This window comes from Megachile rotundata, chromosome 8 (genome assembly GCF_050947335.1).
Source record: "Megachile rotundata isolate GNS110a chromosome 8, iyMegRotu1, whole genome shotgun sequence".
Taxonomy (NCBI): domain Eukaryota; kingdom Metazoa; phylum Arthropoda; class Insecta; order Hymenoptera; family Megachilidae; genus Megachile; species Megachile rotundata.
The window spans coordinates 11,019,881-11,044,915 of NC_134990.1; the positions used below are offsets into that span (position 1 = coordinate 11,019,881).

Genomic DNA, 25,035 nt, shown 5'->3' on the forward strand with positions numbered 1-25,035 from the left:
ATATCCCTAGATCAGAATATCACTTAATTCGAACATCCCTAGTCAGCAATAAACCTTAATATCCCTAGTCATGAATAAATCAGAATACCCCTAGATGTCAATATCACAGATTCCAAATATCCCTAGATCAGAATATCACTCAATTTGAATATCCCTAGTCAGCAATAAACTTCAATATCCCTAGTTAGCAATAAATCAGAATATCCCTAGATGTCAATATCACCGATTCCAAATATCTCTAGATCAGAATATCATTCAATTCGAATATCTTAAAATTTGAATACATTCAGAATATCCCTAGATTTGAATGTCCCTAGACGTCACTAAGATTTACTGAAAAATTATTTTTAATCATAATCAATGATAAATAAAAAATATTTAATTTCTTTAATATTTGCCTCCAGTATATGTTCTGATCTATTTAAAATCAATTTTCTTGAAATTAGCTCGGTCAATTTATCTACACTTTTGACCGTTCGTTTTCTGCAGAATCGAATTTCTCGAAAACTTCGATCAATCTGGATCCAAATAATTCTACGGAAATCTCATAAATTAAGCAGATTCGAGTTCTGAAAATCGTCTCTTTATCTGTCCGTGGTACACAGTCTCGTGGAAACGTCTAATTATAAAAGCAGCGATCCTCTAATCAGAACACCGAAATATTCAACAAGGTTAGAAGAATAATACTGAAAAATAGTTTTTTCAGCAAAGTTATAATTTTTGTACGTGTATATGATAGTGAATAAATTCTCTAATTATATTTTAACATTTACACGAATATTATTTGTAAGTGATACACCGGTTCATAAAAATACATTGAACAATATTTCACTGACATTAAATAATGTATTATTATCAAAATTTATTGCTTATGTAGCTTATATACTTTAGTAAAGTTTATATAGAAAACAAGAAAACTACATATAAATTAATAGTTAATTTTTTAATTAAAAAAATTTAAGATTTGTAAATATGACAATTAATATAAAATATTAATATAACACAGAAATATTATTTATATAAAATGTTAATATAAAATATTAATTAATAAAATATTAGTATAATGTAATATCTCTTGAGGTCATAAATTTTCACCATAAATGAGTAAAAACTTTCATATAGAAAAAAAATTGCACCGAACGGTGAAAAAAAAATATAAAATCATCTAGAAAACCGAACTTGACCTTCATATCTCGTCTACGCGTCCACGTACCATAGATAATTATATTGAAAAGGGCACACTCCAACAATTTCAATGACCTTGAAATGTACAGCGAAGGTCATTTTGAATAACTTTTTTTCTGTACATATAACCGTGAATCGCCTTTAATTTCATGGATACTCGCAAAAATATTTTCAGTGCGATAATTATTTATAGAAGGGCACATGCGTCAATTCTGATGACCTTGAGATATGCTGTCAAGGTCACCATTCCGAATAACTGCTTACGTACGTAGTCACCTCTTCACCTTAGTTTCTGAGATATAAAAACTTCGGTTAAATTTTCAACATACAGTAGTATACATAAAGCACATTTTATTACTATACAGTCAACTATATTATCAGTTTGTAATTTTTATTATCCCTAATATTCGAGTATACTGTATTTCAACGTATTGTTCTCACTTGACCCATGTAATTTATAATGTAGAAGATAAACGACATTAGAAAATGTCACAAATACCCAATATGACATATGGTTACATGTTTACTAATGTATCTATAATATGTCGCATATAACCAATATTATTATAAATATTTAGTAATAGAACATATTAAAAATACAAATTTAATTAATTCTTGCAAGTATCTGAAACTAAGCCCCAGCAGCAATTATATATATATATATATAAATAAAAGTGACTCAGATTCCACCTAACAAAATATGCCAAGGTCATTGTAATCGTACGTTCTACACAATCATCGAAATCTCCCCGGACAATTTGCTTTCTGAAATGTTCATCTAAAACTATTTGTACCGATTTAAAGAGGAAACGTACATGAAAAGAATCGGCGAAATCGTTGCGACTATCGCGAACGAGTCAGAGCGTCGAAAAGATAGGTTTTCACGGCGAGCCGTTTTCCAGCAGTGGTGAAGAAGGAATGCGCACCAGGTGAAGTCAGCATGACGATCGGGCCACGTAAAGGCTCGTTCACAATCGGCGTCGCGGTTGAACGGAGCGACGAAGCATGCGCGATGCGCGCGACGCGATGGAACGAGCCTGTAGGCACCTCCGGGGGGCGGGGGGACCAGTGAGAGGGGATAAGGGGGGAGAGGAGGGATAGGGAGAGCTGCGGTGGCGAGCGAGCGATGCTGATATGAATGGAATGCGATGCCATTATCGTGGTGTACATACCGATAACTCGATGCCCCGTTGAGCGAACGAAGGTGTCTGCAGACGAAGCAAAAGCTCTTAACTTTCGAGCAATCGTATCTCCTTGCACGAAATGTATCCCCCGATGTTGTTTCTTTTCTTTCGGTTTTTATGCGATTTTTTTTTCTTGCCGAACGCGCGCGCACCGCCGACGAAATTGGCAACTGAAAATCGTGGATTCTGGCGCGCGAGCTGCCGACACGTCGAGCGAGCGAGAGAGATCGATTTTGATGGAAAATATTCAAGGTCGATTTCCAAACGGAAACAAACAATTGGATGAATGGCGGCGATGGAGTAACTGATGAATACTGGAATGTAAATGGGAATGAATAGGGGCAATGGAATGCTCGGGTCGAGTTTATACACGGTGGACGGATAAAAATTAACCTTGAACGTATTCGGATGTGTGGGAGACGATGTTCACAATTATCGATACGGTAGTGATATTTTGTATTGATCGATATTTTGTGGTATCGATATATGGAACCAATTGTATCAAGTCGGTCAAAGGAACGTTTCACATAGTTTCTTATTTTATATTGCAAAGTTTATGAGATTTTCTTGACGTTTGTGTTTTTTATTACTAATATTGAAGTGTGCTGAATTATATACTGGTGCGGTTAGAGTTAATGATATATCGATAATAATATTTATCGTTCTACTTATTTTGTTCATACTTTAAGCTTGCTCTAATGTGCTATTTTGTAATAGAAATTGAATTCTAATAATTTAATATAATAAATATAATACAAGAATATATTTATATGAGAAAATAAATTAGGTTAAATTTTAGCATTCAATTCTAGTAAGTTGAGGTAGATTGTGACGCATTATTAAGTCGGTTAAGGTTAGATTAGAGCTAGATTGATTTAAGTTAGGATTAGAGTTAGGTTACAATTGTTACCTTGCTGAATTGAGTTAGGTTAGAGTTAGATTAATTTAGGTAGGGAGTAGTTAGGTACATTTTGCAGTTAGATTTGTTTAGAGTACATTAATGTTTGATAGGTTAGGCTAGGTTAGAGTAGATAAAAGTTACAGAATTTTAGGTTAGGTTATATGAAAGTTAGGTTAGGTTCAGTCAAGATTAATTTAATTTTTCTAAATTACTAAAATTTTTAAAAATCAATTTCCAAATTTCAAAATTTCCAAAATACCAAAAATTCGACCAATTCACTATATTTCCAAACAACAAATTTTCAGTGCTGATAATTCATAAAGGAAACATGTTATTGGGTAAGAAATTTATCCATTAAATATTCAATATCGAAAAATCTTGTGTTCTATCAACAACTTGACGCCATTAAAATGTTTACTTGAAATATTCAGAACATAAATATGTGATGGAATCTTGGTGCTCATTCAAGCGTTATCAAAATCCTCTAATACTCATTGAAGAAAAGTATGAATGTTATCGATCGTATTGCTCAACACGAAACGCTAACTATATCGATTTGTTACTATAAGTACACACATTACAATAAATATATTAGTTAAAGAAATGTAAATTTTTCTGACTGTTCTAATTTAATTTAATATAAAATGTGTATTATATCAAGATACACATATGTGTATTATATATCTATTTTTATTACTGTATTTGTTCATAAATATTATATAAATTAAATAACAAATTTATTATTATTTAATGAATAAAGTAAATTTAATAATAATAAATATTAATATTATATAATATTACATAAATATAATTTATGTATATGTATAATGTATTTTTAATATAAACATATTATTATATGTATAATACATTTTCTAAATGTATAAATAATATTTTGTATCTAAATCATAAAATGTGTAAATAACATTTTATATACAAATTTTAAATAGTATAATGTGTATGATGCAATTTTAATGTACAGATGTAATGTACATACGTGAAGAATACCAGTGTTTATGTACTTTATATACAAAACACAATTATTGTTCTATTCTATAAATAGATTGTTTATGCATAAAAAAAAGCATGTTTGATAATATACAAAACAATGATTCTATTTTTATGTTTATTTACAGCTAAAAGAAACTTTGACTTTGACAAGGTCAAACTCACTCTGCAGTGTTTATAATAATAACTTTGACCTCAAAGAACATAACCTCAAATACACTCAACTTTAACCTCGAATATGCACAAGAAAATTGTCGCTAAAGTACATTGTAATATTATACTTCAGCAGTTTCTAAGTATATCTACCAGCTATTTTATCTACAACGAATACAAAAGTTTAGAGAGGATTTCAACTATCTGATAATTTCCGGCATGCCAGAGATATTTCTTCAGCAAGCTATATGGGTCACCGATGACCAGAATCACAAAAATAAATTAATATTTAGATACATCGAGCTTAAATAAGCAAACGATTACACAAATATTTATTTATTAAAATAAATATATATTATATGGTATTTATAATATTAAGAAATTGTTAGTTGTAAAAGATTATAACAAACTTTTTTTGAAAAATACTTTACAATTTTTAATATTATAAATATTATATAATGTTATAAATGTCACATTATATAATAAAATATATTATAAATAGTTTTTAGACAATTTTTAATAAATATTATTATGAATATTTTCTATATATTTGTAATAATAAATATTTTTAACAAATATAGAAGATATTCATAACAAACTTTTATTGAAAAATATAAATCTACTTTGCAATTTTTAATATTATAAATATCATACAATATATATTATTATAAATAGTTTCTGGACAATTTTTAATAGGATTTGTTATGAATATTTTTTACATAATTGTAATAATAAATATTTTTACCAAATAGAAAAGACATTCATAACAAACTTTTTTTGATAAATGTAAATCTAGTTACAATTTTTAATATTATAAATATTATATAATATATATTATTATAAATAGTTTCTGGACAATTTTTAATAGGATTTGTTATGAATATTTTTTACATAATTGTAATAATAAATATTTTTACCAAATAGAAAAGACATTCATAACAAACTTTTTTTGATAAATGTAAATCTAGTTACAATTTTTAATATTATAAATATTATATAATATATGTTATTATAAATAGTTTCTGGACAATTTTTAATAATTATTATTATGAATATTTTTTACATATTTTTTTAAATATTTACTATTATTATTTTTATAATCATATTTTTTTATACTTCACATATTTTTCATAATATTTTTTATTACTCTTTCATCTATTTCTCTCAGAATATTTTAATCTGTGTCTTCAATGTATTTTAGCAATGTCTCATTTATCATGACTAACATATTTGAAATAAATAAAAAGTATTTCAAGTACCAAGAAACATCAAGTACAAATAATCAATAAAGTAAGCTTAAAATATTAATTACATACAAAAAAAAAATATTTTTTTGAAAAAACATATTTACACATTTTTGAAAATATCAAAAGCGTCTAACGGGATTAAAAAGAGAAGAGATTCGGCGTGCTTTCGGAGAGCTTTTCTTAGAATATCAAGCTGGAAGATGTTAGAAATTCTGAAGAACGTATTCGGTATGCATATCGCTTTACGGTGCTCTCCCTTTCGGAGAAATCGGCATCTGATACTCGTGCATTCCCTTTGGATGAATGTTCAACGTTATATCGAGATTTCGTCGAAATCCTCTTATCAGGGAAATAAAAGTGACCAGACAAAGTGACGTGTTTCATCCAGTTGCGACGCAATTAACCTAGTGTCGTGTATTTATATGTACTATACAAATATAGAGGCCAGTCTTACTAGGAAATTTCTCCTCGACCGTTTCCCCTGATACTTTTGTTAAATACTTTTGTACATAACACTCGTGATATGTGTACTCTTCTAACTTTCTTGTATACCGGTTTGAGGATGGTGGAGATGCGACGGTCTCTCGTTATATGGCCGTTTTGATGGGGGTATTATAGGTACTATTTTGTTAGTGAAAAGTATCGTGAAAATTGGAGATTTGAGAATTTTCAGTTTGAGAATTTTGAGAATTTGAGAATTTGGGGAGTTTGAGAATTTAGGGAATTTGAGAATTTTTGGAGTTTAAGAATTTGGGGAATTTGAGAATTTTGGGAGTTTGAGAATTTAGGGAATTTGAGAATTTTAGGAGTTTGAGAATTTTGGAGTTCAAGAATTTGGGGAATTTTGGGAATTTGAGAATTTGGGGAATTTGAGAATTTGGGGAATTTCAGAATTTTGGGAGTTTGAGAATTTGGGGAATTTGAGAATTTTGGGAGTTTGAGAATTTTGGGAATTTGAGAATTTGGGGAATTTCAGAATTTTGGGAGTTTGAGAATTTGGGGAATTTGAGAATTTGGGGAATTTCAGAATTTTGGGAGTTTGAGAATTTGGGGAGTTTGAGAATTTGGGGAGTTTGAGAATTTGGGGAATTTGAGAATTTTAGGAGTTTGAGAATTTGGGGAATTTGAGAATTTTGGAAGTTTGAGAATTTTGGGAATTTGAGAATTTGGGGAATTTCAGAATTTTGGGAGTTTGAGAATTTGGGGAATTTGAGAATTTGGGGAATTTCAGAATTTTGGGAGTTTGAGAATTTGGGGAGTTTGAGAATTTGGGGAGTTTGAGAATTTGGGGAATTTGAGAATTTGGGGAATTTCAGAATTTTGAGAGTTTGAGAATTTGGGGAGTTTGAGAATTTGGGGAATTTGAGAATTTTGGGAATTTGAGAATTTTGGGTGTTTGAGAATTTGGAGAATTGGAGAATTTGGAAATTTGAGAATTTGGAAGTTTGAGAATTTAGAAATTTGAGAATTTGAAAAAATTCTGAAAATTTGAAAAACTTACTAATTCAAAAATCTGAAAATCTAAATATTAGCAAGTTAGGAAAATTCTTAAATAATAATTCACACTAATTTCATAGAAATTATATGTTTCATAACAAATAAAAGAATGTCAAATATTACTGTGGCTGTATCTACTGTTATTCGTAACAAACCTCAAAAGCAATAATTTTTTTACTTTTATCACTGTATCGGTTCCATCAGCAAAGGAAATGAAATTTTTTTATAAGAAGCAAGTGTAATCTACGTGTATTGGCAAAATAACAATACCAATTACATTATTCGGTTTCCAAGAAGGCACACGATTTCGTCGCAATGACAGTGTGACGTCTGAACGCGAATATTTACAACCATTATCTTGCGACTGACTAAAACTGTGCGAGATTTCAAGTTTAATAATGTAACGCGTTGATTACGTTATTCACTGTACTTCACATTTATATAAAATGTGTAATATTCTGATCATTAAACAATTATATTAAAAAATTAATTATAGTACTTTCTAACAATCTGAATATTGCATTAATGATCAAATATTTTTAAATTGTTGAAACAATTAATTATTTTTAAATTATTCAATTTTATTTCTAAATAATATTTTCAAAATATTTTAAAAATATGTAACAGAAAAAACTTTTTTTTTATTCAAAAGTAGTAAAGTTTTTAAATAATAATTTTTGTTTATATATTGTATTCCATAATATGGAGAATTGATTTTGTGTAACATACTTATAATATACAGAGGTTTCAAGCTACCATAACCATAAATTAATTCAAAAGCACTGTAACATGAATGTCATATAATTCAAATCAATATCTATTGTCAAATAATTCCTTTTCAATAAGCAACTTTTATAAGTAAAAGAAATTCAATCTTCGCGATGAATTTAATAAAATAAAACCTGATGTTTTTGTCCGTATTAGGGATTCCTTCAGTTGTCGCTAATATAGTATTTGGGTGGCGCAATTTCGGTGACCGTTTACGTTTGGGCGCCCCCTGTCACAGTACCTTCGAACGTCGCCCTAACCTATCTTTTGCGAAACGTCACGATTTTCTTCCGAACGCCGTCGTTTCGTGGTAAATAATTGAATAATTATGGCACCGTATTACGGACAAGCTCGAAAATCTCGCTGTGTCACAGAAATGACTCGAAAATAAAAAAGGCTCGTAGGTGTGATTTATTCTTTTCTTACTACATCAGATCATTTTACGATATAATATGCATTTCGTGCGACGGAGTACCATTTATAATCGATTTATGTGAAACAGTTCCGTAAACATTTCTTAAGGATTTAGATAAGAATTTCTATCAAGATCGAAGACGCTCCGTGCATACTTCGATAAATATTTTCGGCATATGAAATTTATCTTAAATCTTATACGTGGATAATTATATTTAATTTGAAGTAAGTTCATTTGAGTACTTTATCATGTATACGTTTATTTATGTACTTTTTTATTGATAACTTTAATTGTATCTTAGTGTTTAGAATAAAAAATACAAATCAAGTTTCTTCGGAGTGTTTTTTCAGGAACACGACGGTAAACAGTAGCCAGATCTGAATCTGTACTACGTCACTTAATTGCTCGTTATCGTACGATGATGACTAACTGATAATCGAGCTTCGTGCATTCTTGCGATGATAAGGAACAATGCGTGAAAAAAGCAGGTGGAATTGCGATCGCAAGATGAAACTTCGTTCAATTAAGAAAAAGAAAACAAGTACGAATTAATTAATTCTAGATTAGTCCATTTGTTCACATATTCTAGGATATTATAAAGATATGTATGTATATATTTTTAATTAGTATTAACATTTTTTGTGTTTCATTTAATACCTAAAGTAATAACAATAAAAATATTTGCAACTTGCAAAAACTTAGTTCGGAATCTTCCGCAAAAATATATGAATTTATTTTTAGATTAATTGATTAGATTAAGTGATTAGTATTTAATTGATTAGATAAATTCATTGATAAGTTAAGTCAGTATTTGATTAAGGAGGATTAATTGAGAAAATCTATTTAAAAAAATTAATTACTTCATAGATTATTTAATTATTTGATTAAGTAATCATTTATTTATAAGCTGTTCTTTTAAGTGATAGTGCCATACTAAACTGTCAATCGTATGACAGATATATCGACAGCGTATCGATAAATAACGCGGAGATAATTTATCGACAATCGATAGTCACAGGTATCATTCTGTAAATATTTCTAATCTCCATAGTTTGTTCAGATTATATTTAAATAAAAATTGACAAAAGTAGAAAATTAAAAATTTCTAAATTTTTAAATTCCTAATTCAAAATTTGAGATTTGGGCTATTTGGAAATTTGCAAACTTGAAAATGTTTAATTTCCAAATTTTTATTTTTCCAAATTTCTAAACTTTTAAAAATCTGTTATAAGTATGACAATTAAACATTTTTTAATTTTTAGTATTCCAATTCTTCACATTTCCATATTTTCTAATTTATATAATTTCTAGATTTCTTGATTTTATATTTCCAAATTTATAAATTTATAAATTTATAAATATCCTAATATTAAATTTACAAATTTACAAATTTCTTAATTAAAAATTTTTTAATTTACATATTTTTTATTTTTAAATTTTAAAGCATCTAAATTTCCAAAGAAGCAAATTTCTAACTTTAAAAACTTGTAAAATTTACAATTCTAAATCAACAAACTATCAAATTTCCAAATGTCTCAATTTAAAAATATGAACATGTGATATTTAAATAAAAAAAAATTTAATTTGCAAATCCTGAAATCTAGTATTACTGTTAGTTTCACAAAAATTATTTTTAAGACACATATCAGGAGTATGCCAAAATTTAAAAATCTGAATTAAACTTCCGCATACACATACACGTACATACACATCTCCACAAATACTCAACCCTTCAAATACTAAAATCTCAACAGACCCACCACATTTCCTCTAATTATGATCGATCGAGCGGGCGAACGATTTGAATAGACGAAAAGATGGATGAAACGGTAGGGAGTATCGCGGAGAAACAAAGAAAAGAAAGAAGGAAAAGCGAAGCGTGAAATTCCGCTGTGGCCGTCTAAAAATAGTCGGTTACAAAAAGGAATAATAACGCGGGTACGTATCTATCTGGTCGCCGGGTAAAAGCGTCGGCCTATTTATGTATCGCCCGGTAGAGATGGAATTCCGATCTCTTCGCGTGGTCGTTAACATTGTTTGCCTCTGGAAGAGAGCCGTAGGAATGTGAAAAGCTGCGTCGGCAAATGGCGAGCAACAACGCCATAAGGCCTGTCGCGCTCCTTTACCGCGCTCTCTATTTTCTTCTTAAGCATTTCCGAGCTCTGCCCTTCCTTCCCGACGTGTCTCCGTCCGTGTAAGAATTTCGAGCAAAATCCACCCTGGATTTACCTTTTTTTTTGGCCGGAGGTAAACGGTGAAAGGAAGGAAAACGAAAAAGTGCGCGCGGCACGTGTGCACGGAGCTTAAGACGCTGAGTGATGGGACTTCCGGGTGTTGGATTTAAATCGTACAACTATTTAGCAGTATTAAATAATTTCGAGTTTTATGCTTGGTATTTTTTCAGTGGAGTGGGTCTCTTGAAAAGCTCAAGGGCACCGGTGGGAAATGTGGCCGCGGTGGTGAGAAATGGCGCGAAATGTACGGAATTCAATTTTTGGATTTAGGAATTTAGAGATATTGGTGTGTCAAGATTTGGAATTTTATAAGTGACGAATTTAGAAAATTAGAAAATTAGTGCATTTGTAGATTTCTGAATTAGTAAGTTTTAAGTTTATACCAAGTTTATAATTTGGAAATTTACATAATTATAAATATAAAAATATAGAAAGAAATTTATATTTAAACGTGTAGAAAGATATTTATGTTTAAACATATAGAAAGAAATCTATATTTAAACATGGTGAAGGAAATACATATTTAAAAATAAAGAAACATTTTTACATTTTAAAATTAGCAATCTGAAAATTTAAAATTGAAAAATGAATTTCTTATTTTTAACTCATAATTTTTAAGATCTCATGCATTTTTATTTGGTCAAATATTCAAAATGGCGGCGAATTTTCTTATTCATGATCTGATTGAACTTAAAATCGATTACTCGAAGTTTTTGAGATCGCGTAATACGAATTTTTTGTCTGAACTTGAAAATTCAAAATGGCGGATTCAACATGGTGGACGAATTTTCTTATTTGTAGTCCGATTCGACTAAAAATTTATATACGAGATTTTTTAACGAAATAAATGACATACACCGTACTTTTACATTTATTAAACATAAAATATTAAATTTCTATATTTCACTCGAATTAGGGAAATAAAAATACAAAAATTTGTATTCTTAATGTACTGTATTCAAATAGTTAAATACGAAGAAATTCAATAGTTAATTTTAAAAAATTACTTTCCACCTGCTTTACTGTATATTCGAATATATAATCGTAAGTTTGATTCGTAAATCAAATCAAATCGTAAATTTCTAATTGTAAGTAGAAATAAACTTGATACTCGAAGGTACAAAACTAAAGCTTGTATTTCAAGTAAAAGCGTGTAAATATTGCGTATATATTTTTGCACGAAACTAGTCGAGTATATTGGAGAAAGGGGTAAAAACTCGAACGCGCAGGTCGATCGATATGTAACGAATAATATTCCTGCGTTCCTCGGCCATCCTATTTCTTTCGTGCGAACGGAAAAGAGCGAACGGTATATGGCCGATTCGCAGCACCGCGGGGCATCATCCCGGAGTATCGAAGGACAGTAGCACATCCGCTCGTGTGCACACGATCGTACACCCTCGGGAGTCCTCGTAGCTCTTCGTGGATCCGTTCGTGGACCGCCTGGGGGCCCTACGAGCGTAACACCGGTAGCCACTACGCCAAAAGGGTCGCGTTGGTGCGGCACGAGAAAAAAGAGAAACACACGGAGAGACAGAGGCCGTGAAGAGAGAGGGAAAGAGAGAGACGGGATGAAAGAAGCTGGCGAGGACGGAATATCCAGGGCCGAGGTCCGAGAGGACAGGCCGGAGAGGAGACTCGGGGGAACTGGCATCTTTTCTTCAAGATGCATTCAAACTTGGGAGAAGAGTACGCCTTAGCGATGGGATCAATATCCTTGCGTACTCTTTCCACCGTTCTACACCATTGATCGAACCGACTTTATTTTCATTGGAATTCGCTCGCTCCCTCGATACTGTTGCTAATGTAATGGATAGTTACGCGATCTTACGATTTGTACTACTCACGGATACGAAATTAATTAACTACGTGCTCGCGTTCGATCAAACGGTATTCCGGAGATTGCGATTTAGAGAGGTTAGGCGCTGCTATCGATTATCGATACGCGATCTATGTGTTATTGGTATTCCCCGATTAAAATTTGTCGATATCGATTAAGCTAATGGAGGTGAGTAATGCAGAATGCGATGCGTGCTTTTACCGTTCGAATTTATTTTTATTTAAACCGTAGGACTTAACTAACGTCAATTTTATTTGTACACGATTTTATCGCTGAATTTATTTGTTCCTGTTTAATGTTTGAATATATCTTATTTAATTGCAAACTGTAATATAATACAATTTAATTGCAAACTATGGGATAATCTAATTGCAAGAATACATTTTAATGATAAAATGTGCGGGGTTAGATTAGGTTAGGTTTTATCATTAGAATTATGTTATTAGATTAGTTATGTTTTCTTATTAAGCTAGATTAAGTTAGAATTAGGATAGAAAGAGGAATAAGTTATTAGGTTAGGTTAGGTTGCTAGAATTAGGTTAAAATTTACATTAGACTCAAAAATAAGTTATTGGGTTTAGGTTAGGTTAGGTTGCTAGAATTAGGTTGGAATTCACATTAGACACAAAAATAAGTTATTAAGTTGAGGTTAGGTTAGATTGTTAGAATTAAGTTAGGACTTAGGTTAGACTCAGGAATAAGTTACTAGATTAAGGATAGTTTGGATTACTAGATCAAATTTAAATTAAAAATATAGTTCAGGTTAAAATTAAATTATGACAACTTTAGGTTAGGGTTAAATTACGTTTAGGTTCACTTATTAGATTAAAGTTATATTACAGTCAGATTAAGTTATTAAAATTAAATTATGCTTAGGTTAAATTATATTACTATCAGTTAGATTATAGCTTGTTGTGTTCAATTAAAGTAGGTTAGATTACATCATGTTAGATTATTAGATTAAGTTAGGTTAGGTTAGGTTATTAAATTAAGGTCTGATTAAATTGCGTTAAGCTTTACATTGAATTTATAGACTGGGATTAAATTTTATCATTCAGATCTATTCTTGTCTTAATTTTGAATATAATCTAAAGTATATTGTGGAACATAAATTATTAGATTTTAGTGATATACTTATTAAACTGAATAAAAAAAAAGAATGAACACCGTATATTGCTCTAACGCAATCATTTATAAGTTATAATAAAAATTTATCATAAAATTTAATTTATAATAAAAATCATGAGTATGATTTGCACCATGTAATTTTCTACAAAATTAACATTTTAAAAGTCAAAGAGTTTGTAGAATTATATAACACTTTCTTGACTTAGCAAGTAAATTTTACATTTATAAATCACAAACTTATATGTTTCAAATCATGATTCACACTGTACCACATGTACCTCATATTTTATAATGAATATGTATGTACATTCTTACATATGTAGATACTACATCTATAATTATCTGCTTCCAATTATTTATTTCAACTGATGCTTTACCCATAAACGCTAACGACAGCTTTAATTAAACGAATCACGTAATTCAAATTAAACTGGTAGTATATCCACTATTAGTCTCAATAACTTTACCTATATAAAGAATACAACTCAACTAGTTTTCAGATGCAGCAATAAATACATTTCGCAATATCATTTTTTTCCACTCCTTTAATTTACCTATAAATTTCAGAAAATTTGTTGCACGTTCATCGCGCCAGAATGACCAGTTATGAATTAACCTCTTCAAGGATAACACTACAGATACGTATTAAACCTAGCAACCAATACACAAATATTCCTTCTTTTCTTGTATTACAACTTCTATAAATCAAAACAAAATATTAATCAATTAAAAATAAGCAAAACAAAATTACATAAAAATATTTCTTTTCTAACCTCAAGATCTATGGCGGTTAAAAAATATGGCGTCTAGCGGTCAAAAAAGATCGCGTCTAAGATCCTAACCTCAAAAAAGTTGAGTAGGTAACGAAGATTCTGCGCTGAAATAATTCGATCCATTATCCACAAAAGCAGATGCAATCACCGAATTGCTCGAAAAACTATAAGCCAACCGTCGAGTTAATCCTATCGCTAGCGAAGAGGCTTTCATCTTTCTCTGTCCGTTTCTCCGTCGCTCCGGCCGCACGCATGAACTTCCTCTCTTTCTCTCTCTCGCTGTCTTCCGCGCGCGAAGACGTCGTCGAACGAACGTAGAGAGAGAGGAAAGGAGAGAAATCGTTGGTAGGGGGCCACGGTGGAGGAGAAGCGGCGGGAGAAAGAAAGAGTGGCGAGGAAGGAAGAGGAGGGGGCAACACGGGGGGAGGGGTGGGGGGACAGGGTTCGAACGGACGGGAGACATTCCAATCTCTCGTGGCAAGCTTGCCTGCTTTGCTTCGCTTGCTTGTCTGCTTGCCCGCTTGCCAAGATATCGTCGTCCTAAAGCCGGCCCACGCTACATCCAATGGCACACGGATATCGTAACCGTGTAATCTCGCGACGCGATCGTTATAGTCGATTTTGCGGGATATAGTTAGAGATGCGATCCAAAGTATGTATACTGTATGTGGGTTTCGGATCTGATCGGATAGTTACGGACAGTACGCGGGTACCGAGCGAATCTGGATGCCGCGCGAAAAATATGGTCAACTCGTTCAACGTTTACGGATTTTTGGGGGATTTTTTTACGACTTGAACACTCGACAGATTATAAGAATTTAGGGACACAGGAATTTTGAAATATCTGGGAATGGCGAATTAAAAATTTGAAGATATATGAGGTTGAAGGTCTAGGAATTTATGATTGTAGAGGTATGGGAAGGGAAATATGTAATCTAGGGAATTTGTGGTCGAGTAATTTGGGGATCTTCAAATATGAGAATTTAGGGATTTTTGTACAATGGTATTTGGGGATTTTAAAAAGCTAAGAATGGAGAGATAAAAATTTGAAACTCTAGGAGTTTGGGAATCTGGCAATTTAAAATTATAAATTCCCTAGTACATCCACAGTACTAGAAAAATATTATGGATTCCCTAGTACGTCCATAGTATTTTTCTAGAGAATTTTAGGCAGACAATAGAGAAGTTTTAGTACCGTAATAAAGTCTAATATTGCCTAAAGATGTCTCGAATTATCGAAAAATGTGACGGGTAACAGGATGCCCCACCCCTTACACTTTTTAGTCAAAAGCAATCTACGCTTTGTGAAATATACACGTAAACGCTTAACATACGCGCATACGATATATTACATGTTTCCTTACTCTTGAAATAGTGCTTGTCGCACATACGCGGGTATTTCAGCCGGAACATTCTTTTATATGTATGTACATGTTACACGTTATAACGGTTCGGACTTGGACTGAAGTCGCAGTCATTGACATCGTCATCCGTATCGTCAGTGTAACCAAATTCTGGACGCATGCGCCGAACGTTCAGACAATTCTCGATTACGATTCTCGAATACATAGAAACGTGCCATGAAACCAGACATAACCATGCAAAACGTAGAAAGAAACGATCCAGCATCTGTTAACAGGATTCTCGTCGTTACATAACCAGTTTCGATATATTCGTCCGCTACCAATAGCTCTTAACGTATCACGCGTTATACAATTTCTTGCTTTACCACGGACATTTCTTTTGTCAATATATTATTTATAATAACATTCCTGGCGAATTTCGAAGCTCAAGAATTTCGATGTTTTCAAAACCCAAAATTCAAATACTTAAGTTTCAAAAATTCAAATACCTACATATTTGAAAGTTTACATATTCAAAAATTCAAGTACTCTAAAATTTGTATACTCAAAAATTCAAATATTCAGAAGTTCAAATACTGAAAAATTTATGTATTCAAAAATTCAAATACTCAAAAATTCAAGTACTGGAAGATTTATATACTCAAAATTTCATGTACTCAAAAATTTATATACACAAAAATTCAAGTACTCAAAAATTTACATATTCGAAATTTCAAGTACTCAAAAATTTATATACTCAAAATTTCAAGTACCCGAAAATTTATATACTCAAAATTTCAATAACTCAAAAATTGATATTTTAAAAAATTCAAGTACTCAAAAATTTAAATATTAAAAAATTCGAAAGCTAAAAAATTCCAAAATCCGAAAAAATTTGCAAAATTCCAAAATAAATGAAAACTCAAAACTGAAATTTTTAACCCTAGATTTTTGATAATTTCTTCCTAGTGTTTTTTCTTGCCAACATTTATTTTAAGCAAAAGTAAGCCTACGCAGCTACGTTGCACCGAAGTGTACATATCAAATACACTTTCTTCCGTAGTATTTGCGTTCACATTGCTAGGTAATCAACATCGCATTGGACCAGACATTACACCTGTCGGTACGTTTTAAATTAACGACCAGCCGGTTCCTATTTGCTGAGAGTCACGATATTTCTTGTTTCGTTTCACGGGCTAACGTGGACAAGAATGATTGGGACTGGTCAGTGATGAGAACCGTCACGTGACTCGCTTTATCACAGTCACGTGACTATCAATAAATTTTTAATTAATCCGCTCAACTCAATTTTTTAATTCAGAAACTTCCGACATTTATTTCGTTAGTAAATGTTAATTTAAGTTGTTAAAAAAATGTTAATTTAAAAGGTAATATCACTAGTTTTATTAAAACCGAATAATATTAACTACTATCAGTTTCGATATAAAATAAATTAACGTACTACATATTTCAGCGGCGCGGTACATAAACGGCTAAAAAATATAAGGAGTATTGTAAAAAAATGCAGCAGTCCCGCTATTAGCGTAAGCAGGTACATATTTCCGATATTCTTTAAAAACATCCTCTAGAGAATTCTGCACCGCGCAATTGATCAACGGATACATAAATTCTGCGAGATTTTTACTCTTCCCGGTAGCCTGGTCGGTTTCATCGAGGCAAGCGCGATTTCTCTTAAAAGTCCGCGGGAATGCGAAAAATTCGCGGCTGGATTTCTGCGAAGGATTCGAACTATATAATTTAAAGCATCGGGATCCGCAACTTCCTCCGGCGGTGTCATAATCGGTTTTGTATCTGTCCGCGCGAGACGACCAGCGGTACGAGAGCCGAGCGAGCAAAAATAAATGGCAATTAAAATTCCACTCGCGTCTCGCTGCCTCCTCTCGTAGAGTAGAGAGTCGGCGAGGCATCGTAGAACGCTGGTGGAAAAGAGACGCGGAATACGCCGCGGAACGGGTGGAAGCGAGAAAAACCGAGAGAAAAAGGAAAATCGTTGGAAACGCGAGAAACCGACGGAGATGACGCAATACGGGGAACAGCGGGAACGAGAGAGACGGCGGCGAGAAAGACTCGAGCTTTAAACTTTGAAATCCGAGCCAAATTTGAACGGTCTTCACCGTTCAAGGTTACCCCTTTCAATTTTTTTAATGGGCGTCGCTTCTTTTTCATAATGCGCGACTTCTATTCGCGAGTTTTAACGTCTTGACTGTCACATTTGTGACTTTGATACTCGATCTTTTATCTCGTTCTTTATCTTGTTTTTGTTTATTGCGTCATGCGCCGACTATAATTTACCAACGGATCGCTTTTAAACAATTTTTAATAGAATATAGTTATCTACAGTATTAAACATTTGAATTCTTAGATTCTCGAATTTCGTTATTGCCAGGGCTCAAATATTTGTAAGATGTTGTTTCCAGATACTAATATCCCTAGATACCACTATCCGTAGATAAAAATATCTCTATATATCAATATAGAAATCTCAGTATGCTTTAAATTTAATATCAATAAATTATAATATGCTTTTATATCAATATCTCTAGGATCAAATATTCTTGTATACCAATATCCCTAGACATGTTTAAAATCTAATATCCCTAGATTCTAATATCGTTTTATATTAATATTGCCAGATCCAAATATCCCTAGATTTCAATATCCCTAGATCCCGATATCACTAGATTTCAATATCCCTAGATCCCGATACCACTAGATTACAATATCCCTAGGTTCTGATATCCCTGGATTAAAATATCCCTAGATTCCAATATCCCTAGATTCCGATATCCCTAGAGTTCAATATCTCTAGATTTTGAGATCCCTAGATTCCGATATCCCTAGAGTTCAATATCTCTAGATTTTGAGATCCCTAGATTCCGATAACCCTAGAGTTCAATATCTCTAGATTTTGAGATCCCTAGATTCCGATATCCCTAGAGATCAATATCTCTAGATTTTGAGACCCCTAGATTCCGATATCCCGAGAGTTCAATATCCCTAGATCCCCAAATTTCTAAATCACCAATATATAAAAACGATAATATATATTATTGTAGAAAACTAATATATACCAATATTATTAACATTCAACATGTTACTCATTTATAAACGATCTTCCACAATATTCATAATGATTTTACATCATGTAAAAGTATTATAAATTTCCATAATTATCAAAACGACTGACTTTCTAGTTCAGCGTATATGCGATCCGTTGGAAGTAAACATTTAACGAGCAGTGCGCACATTAACAAAGTGGGCATATTTAAATTCCAGGGTTAAATTAATTAATTACAACCATGCTATTCATGCTATGCATAATTTAAATGGACGTCGCCATGACTGTTGACCATTGATGACAAACAACTCGTAGAAAATGACACGATTTAATAACGACGCGTGTTGAATTTAAAAAATCGATCCTACAACCTTCCAACGTTAAATAAACTTTTGCACCAAGGTTAATCATCTTCCTCTCCGCCAATTCCACTCTAAACTTTCGAAATTCCTCGAGATTACGTCATAGCCTTGTCATCGTTGTTCCTTGGTCTCATTGCCATCGAATCATGGGGGTTCGGTTAAGGATGACGCGAATATCACCATTAACATTCGCCAAAATAATATTATAATAAAAATTTATGCAACGATACTCCGCAGTAATTTTTTAAATATCACTACACTCATTTGTACACGTCAATTCTTGGGAACGTTCTACGCAAAAAAGTACTACGGCATATTTTGCGAGATATTTTGAATTTAATAATTAGATGTTTCATATAACTTCGAAACAAAATTAAATTACATAAACGTTTCTTTTAAATTATACTTCTGTGCAAATAAATTTAATGTCTTCTTTAAATTTATTCCTAAATCGTCTAACTAACCTAGAATACAAGAATAATCGACACTGCAATCGATCATCTCGCGCCACGTGTGCAGATTCACGAGTTCGAAAAACCGCGGGAAATTCAAATGGCAGATACGTAATTGTCAGAAAGAGATACTCCTAAACGCTGCGAGTTAATTTCCTTTTTCACTTTCTTAGCATATAAAAATGTGATACGCATTTAATACATAAAAAATATAACAAATAGCGCCATTAATGTAATCGTAACAATATAACACGTAAGTTTAGATATTACGAAACATTCTGTATACGTCTCCGTAACGAAAGCGCTAATATCCGTGGATGAAAAATGAATTTATAGAGATATCAAAGAAAATCTTACGAAACGCGTGGCATGAAGATGCTCTTTACGGAGGAAAGGAGAAAAATCGAAATCGAAAATCTCGTCTAGAAGGCCTGAATCGAACCAGATGCCTCGCAGGAGTAAGTGACGATTTTTGTAGCGAGCGAAGAGCAATGATGAGACGCGATTGGCCACGGATTATCCATTGCTCAACAGAGAGAACGGAGATCCTCGCGAAAGAGACACGCAGATTGAATCGGGAACAAGATAAAGAGAGAAAGAAAGACGGACGGAGTGGCGAGGACGAAGAGGAGAGGGCCATTTGCATCGGAATGCAAGCCTGGCTGAGCCAATGTGCTGTGCTCGGCAGAACGCGTGCACGCACCGCGTATACACGTATATATACGAGCAACGCGTGAAATTTCCAAGGGAGGAAGCCAAGCACGCGTTTCCTTGTGGTGAATCCACAAATCTCTCGTGTACGATACTGTCTTTTGAACTACGATAAATATCGATCCGAAATACCGACAGTTCCAATAATTTTAACCGTTAATTTTAATGCTAGATAATTGTTGAAAATATTACGGTCGGTAAGCATGTATCTACGCGCCATCTGCTAATGTCACGTAAACGTGTTCCGGTAGTCAGTGTGTCGCGAACATAGCAGTAATAAAGACATAACCTAAAAGGACGCGTGGACATTTGCCATAAAATTCCGCAACCTTGCAACAATAATTCTGGTTACAGTTGAGGAATATTTTAAATGATGAAATCTTCGAGTGCATAGGGTTATTTTCTGATAACAGTATAGTAATTTCTTGTTCTTCAAAGTGCTATAATAATGTAGGTTGATGTTATGTAGAATATTATATCAAGATATAAGTGTGGGCAATTATGATAAATATTTCGAAATTATTTATATCCTGGGTGGAAAACGCCTTCGTAGCAATTAGTTAAATATATGGTACTGTGTACATCAGGGATCACTATTATTTATATTAGATGGGTAGTAAATTTTTAAAATTAGAAACCTAAAAAATATGTAATTAGGAAATTTGAATGTAGAACTTAGAAATATTAAATTATTAAGTTCATAAATTTAGAAATATCAAGTTTACAAATTTAGAAATACCAGATTTATAAATTTTCTGTTCTTCACATTTACAATTTTAGAATCATCAAATTACTTACTAATTTATAAAATTAGAAATGAAAAGCAAAAATTAAAATAAACCCAATAAAAATATAACAGAAATACTAAACACTCAATTTATAACACTCCAGTAGAGGTTAAAAATAATTGTAAATAAAGATACCGATCAATCAACATCCAACATCCAAGAAACGTTTGAAAATTTCAAAGTCAGATAAATAAACTAAATTAATTTTGGATCTCCCAGCGTTAAGTCATCGATAGAAATTGCCAAAAATCCTCGAAAAACTGTCTGCTCGATTTAGAACCGTGCATGTTACAAGATTTCAAAATAAAAAAAATCTCCCGTCTTTCATAACAGGGGCGGATTTAGAGGGTGGCGATTGCTCCCTGTGAAATTTATAAAATCTCAACAAAAAATTTTTTTCAAACTATAAAATATAATTATAATATATTATGAAATATTTTATATTATATTATAAAATATTTTTATTATAATATTATAATTTTTATTTTATCCAGAACATTTATAAAATTGTAAAATATAAAAATAAAAATTTAAGATAAAGTTTAGGTAAAATAAAATTGTTTAATAAGAATTCAAATTTAAAATTGACATAAATTATTTTTTTTTTAAATTTATAATTTTTATAGGTGTGTTTTCACCGTTAGAACCGTTCCATTAGAAACGAAAATGCTTTCATTAATTAACTTTATTTATGAACTACAATTCTGTAGTATTTCACGTTACATATTTTAAATTTTCGTGTTGTCGAATTCCAACTAGTTTATGAATGCCTTATAACTAGTGGTGAATTTAAAAAAACACCAGCAGGATATGCACAAGAAACTTATGTAAGTACCTTATGTAATATAACATACATTAATTATTGCAGTATTCTGTACATAGAAGTTCTAAACCTGTTAAATGATACCGAAACGAAATCAATATATAGTTATTCAGTTTATTGTACAACTAATTAACATGAAATTAATTACTACATTTTTTTGGACGAATAATTAACATAAAATTAATTATTCAATTTTCTGTACAAATAATTAACATGAATGATACTCCTGGATATTTTGCCCCTATAGAAACAGTAATTTTATGTATACGTCCCTGTTCTGGAAGAAGTATAGAAGGTGTTTAGTCTGAAAGATAGTATCCCCTCGCCACGCGAAACTCGGTTTAGCAGCTGTCGTCAAAAAGTCTCCAGAAGCAAACTCAAAACTAGAATCGAGCCGCGAGCCAATCTCGAAAATCGACGATGACATCATGCAAACAGCATTTCGACCGAAATAAATATACCGTACATCGACATTCTCCCACTTCCTGTCTTCTCCCACGTGAACACAGACTCCCTTCTCGCGACATTCTACGAATTTCAACAATGGATATTACCTAACTTTGTATTTATCATGGGGTACATTTCGGTGCATGTAGGATTCCTTTCGGTAAAAATATCCGGCGGGAAGTGATCATCGGTTGTCCTCCATTTTGGAGAAAGTGACATGTGAAGGTGCACATTTTTTAATTTCCAAATCCTCAAAGTTAAAAATTGTTCAATTCCTAAATTCTTAGATTTACATTTCCTAATTTTCAAATTATCAAAAATTTGCAATCAAGAATATTTTCAAAAATTTACAACTTCTAAAAATTTCTAGGTTAGGAAATTTCAAAGTTTCAGTCTCCTCTAAATCGAGGCAAATGCACAATTCGCCCGAGGCTAACAGCAGAATTAAAATCAGCACTCCTGATTTCAAATTCAAATGAACAGCACAATATATCATCTCACGAGTTACAAAGAAAATCTCTGACGCGTAAATTCGTTAAAACCCAATTTTTGAATTATGCAAGTGAAGTGTATACATACACACGTAAACGTAGCAACCCGCTGTGATAATTCACTCTAAGAAGAAAAACAACTAGTTAATCCGGTGTTAATCGTTGTTACAACGACAAATATGAATTATCGGTATGAGGGAGCGGTGAGTGACCGGAAGTAACATGATTTCTCACGAAATAACTTCCTGTCTAGAGCTCCCACCGTCCCTCATTTAAAAGTTCATCGGTCCCTCGCTGCATGTAATCCCAACTAACGGAGAGGTTCATCGGCACGAGGGTTAGAAGAGAAATATCCGTGCACTGCTAACAACACCAGGTTACACAATGTCACTATCATTCGTATTATTATACTTACGAACGTTTATTCAAACGCACGATTTTCATATTATATACGTTTTCCACATTTTTTTAACGAATTTATAAATGTTACACACCTTGTATTTTCAATCATATAAATTATAAATCAAGAAATGTACTTTATATTTTCATATTATAACTGCAACTATTACTGAATTTACATGTTTTCGAATATAACAAATTTTCAAACTCTTTAATTTACAAAATTTCAAATTTAAAAGTGTAGAAACTTTAATAGTAATTTTTTAATTTCTTTGTAGAAGTATTAATTATTCGTTCAATATCAACAATTTATATGCTAAAGTTGATGGGGTCTATTTTACCTAAAATTTAAGCATCTTCTAATGTTATAATGTACCTTCCTAACTCTTAATATAACAGCTAATATATTATAGCTTTAGATGCCTTCAACAAATACAAGGTTACTGAAAAGTTGAAGAAGGTGGTAAGATAATGATTGGTTATGTTCAAGTTATAAAAGAAGTTGAAGGTGACAATGAATTTGCATCAACATATTGTGGTAACAACTATGTGTTCTATACTTATATTATGCATGTCCTTGTACTCGTTGTTTGCTAATGAATGACATTTGTTAATTATTAAGATTGGAAGTTTCAAAGTTCTTAACATTGAAATTAAAGATCCTAGCCTGTATAATCTTGAACTACATGTAATTACTACTTATAGAACTTTTATTATATAAATGTTACTATTCTTTATCACATAATGTTCCTTCTCTCTGAGCGAATTAAATTATACAGGAAAAATGTTTCAATCAGGTTATGGACATATTTGCAAAAATAATCTGATTAAAAAAAATAACACTCAGTTACAAAAATAAAATAATGTAAAATGTAACAATATGAGAATAATACATTACTTGAAAAGTGTTTCTATAATAATATTCTTTTTATACTGAATTATACATATATGCATTGAAATAATTACAAATTATATTATAAATTTAAAACATAACAAAATAATTTAAATATAAATAAATAAACTTATCAAATTTTATATCACGAGTTGGTTTATTTTAAATTGAACTTAACTATGCTATATTTTTAAATTTCTATATTGTGCAAAGTAATCTTCACAATATGGAATTGGGAACTTAAATACTACAGGAACTGTTCCCATTTTATTGTACTTTCTCCAACCCACACAATAATTCGTAGAAAATTCATTCTTCCCATAAATTATTCAGAAAATCTCAAATTTCATTTCCATAATGAAATCTTTAGTCAGATTAAATCTTTTTATTCGATACCTTCAAGCAAATCCCCAGTTAAATTAAAACAGCATTCGCCTCTAATTTCTCTTGAATTATCGAGCAATAAATTGTCTTTTTAAAGGAGTCACATTTCTTTAAACAAGCGTATAGTATAATGAAACGCTGCGTGATAAAATATAATTAATGAATCGTTTTGATGCGCGAATACTCGTTATAAAACGCGAATAAGTATGCATATAGCTTGTCGAGCATTCTTCTCTTACCAATACGATGATTCGCGTGCTTAAGGACAACGAAAATAATTAAAAGGACTTCCGGGACTTACCTCGAGCACGTCCTGTGCGGTCTGAAGATATTCTCGAAGCATAGCCTCTTGAATGGCTCGCCATTCTTGCCTTGGATCTTCGAGTTGTGTCGTCTCTGAAAATTAAACCGAAACGAAGTATTAGACACTCTATCGTTGAATTTAGGGCGAAGGAATTAATACCTATAACGAACGCGCAACAAAAATGTCAAAAACGATTTCGACGGAATGACGCACATTCCAACTCGATGAGG

The 25,035-nt window shown here is 31.8% G+C and overlaps 1 protein-coding gene and 2 long non-coding RNA genes across 10 annotated transcripts in view; 1 reads left to right on the top strand and 2 right to left on the bottom strand.

The window, feature by feature from the left end:
- Nucleotides 1–25,035, bottom strand: part of kibra (WW and C2 domain containing protein kibra) — a 68,609-nt gene that overhangs the window by 26,634 nt on the left and 16,940 nt on the right. For 5 of the 6 annotated variants that reach the window (XM_012294167.2, XM_012294166.2, XM_012294170.2 and 2 more), the window contains one exon: nt 24,803–24,897. In XM_012294167.2, coding sequence (XP_012149557.2) covers nt 24,803–24,897 — 95 coding nt within the window. Of the gene's footprint in view, nt 1–2,357; nt 2,525–24,802; nt 24,898–25,035 lie in introns of those variants that run through there. The other variant, XM_076534581.1, reaches the window with a different exon arrangement.
- LOC105663666 (uncharacterized) lies at nt 8,001–9,056 on the top strand. 2 transcript variants are annotated; one of them, XR_001097112.2, is made up of 2 exons: nt 8,001–8,579; nt 8,657–9,056. It is a non-coding gene; the product is annotated as an uncharacterized LOC105663666 (long non-coding RNA). The 2 variants fall into 2 exon arrangements; XR_013039013.1 differs by having other exon boundaries at nt 8,706–9,056.
- On the bottom strand, nt 13,731–16,144 carry LOC105663665 (uncharacterized). Of its 2 annotated transcripts, XR_001097111.2 has the most exons (3): nt 14,507–16,132; nt 14,331–14,434; nt 13,731–14,255 (listed from the first exon to the last, which is right to left on the bottom strand). It is a non-coding gene; the product is annotated as an uncharacterized LOC105663665 (long non-coding RNA). The 2 variants fall into 2 exon arrangements; XR_013039004.1 differs by having other exon boundaries at nt 14,331–16,144.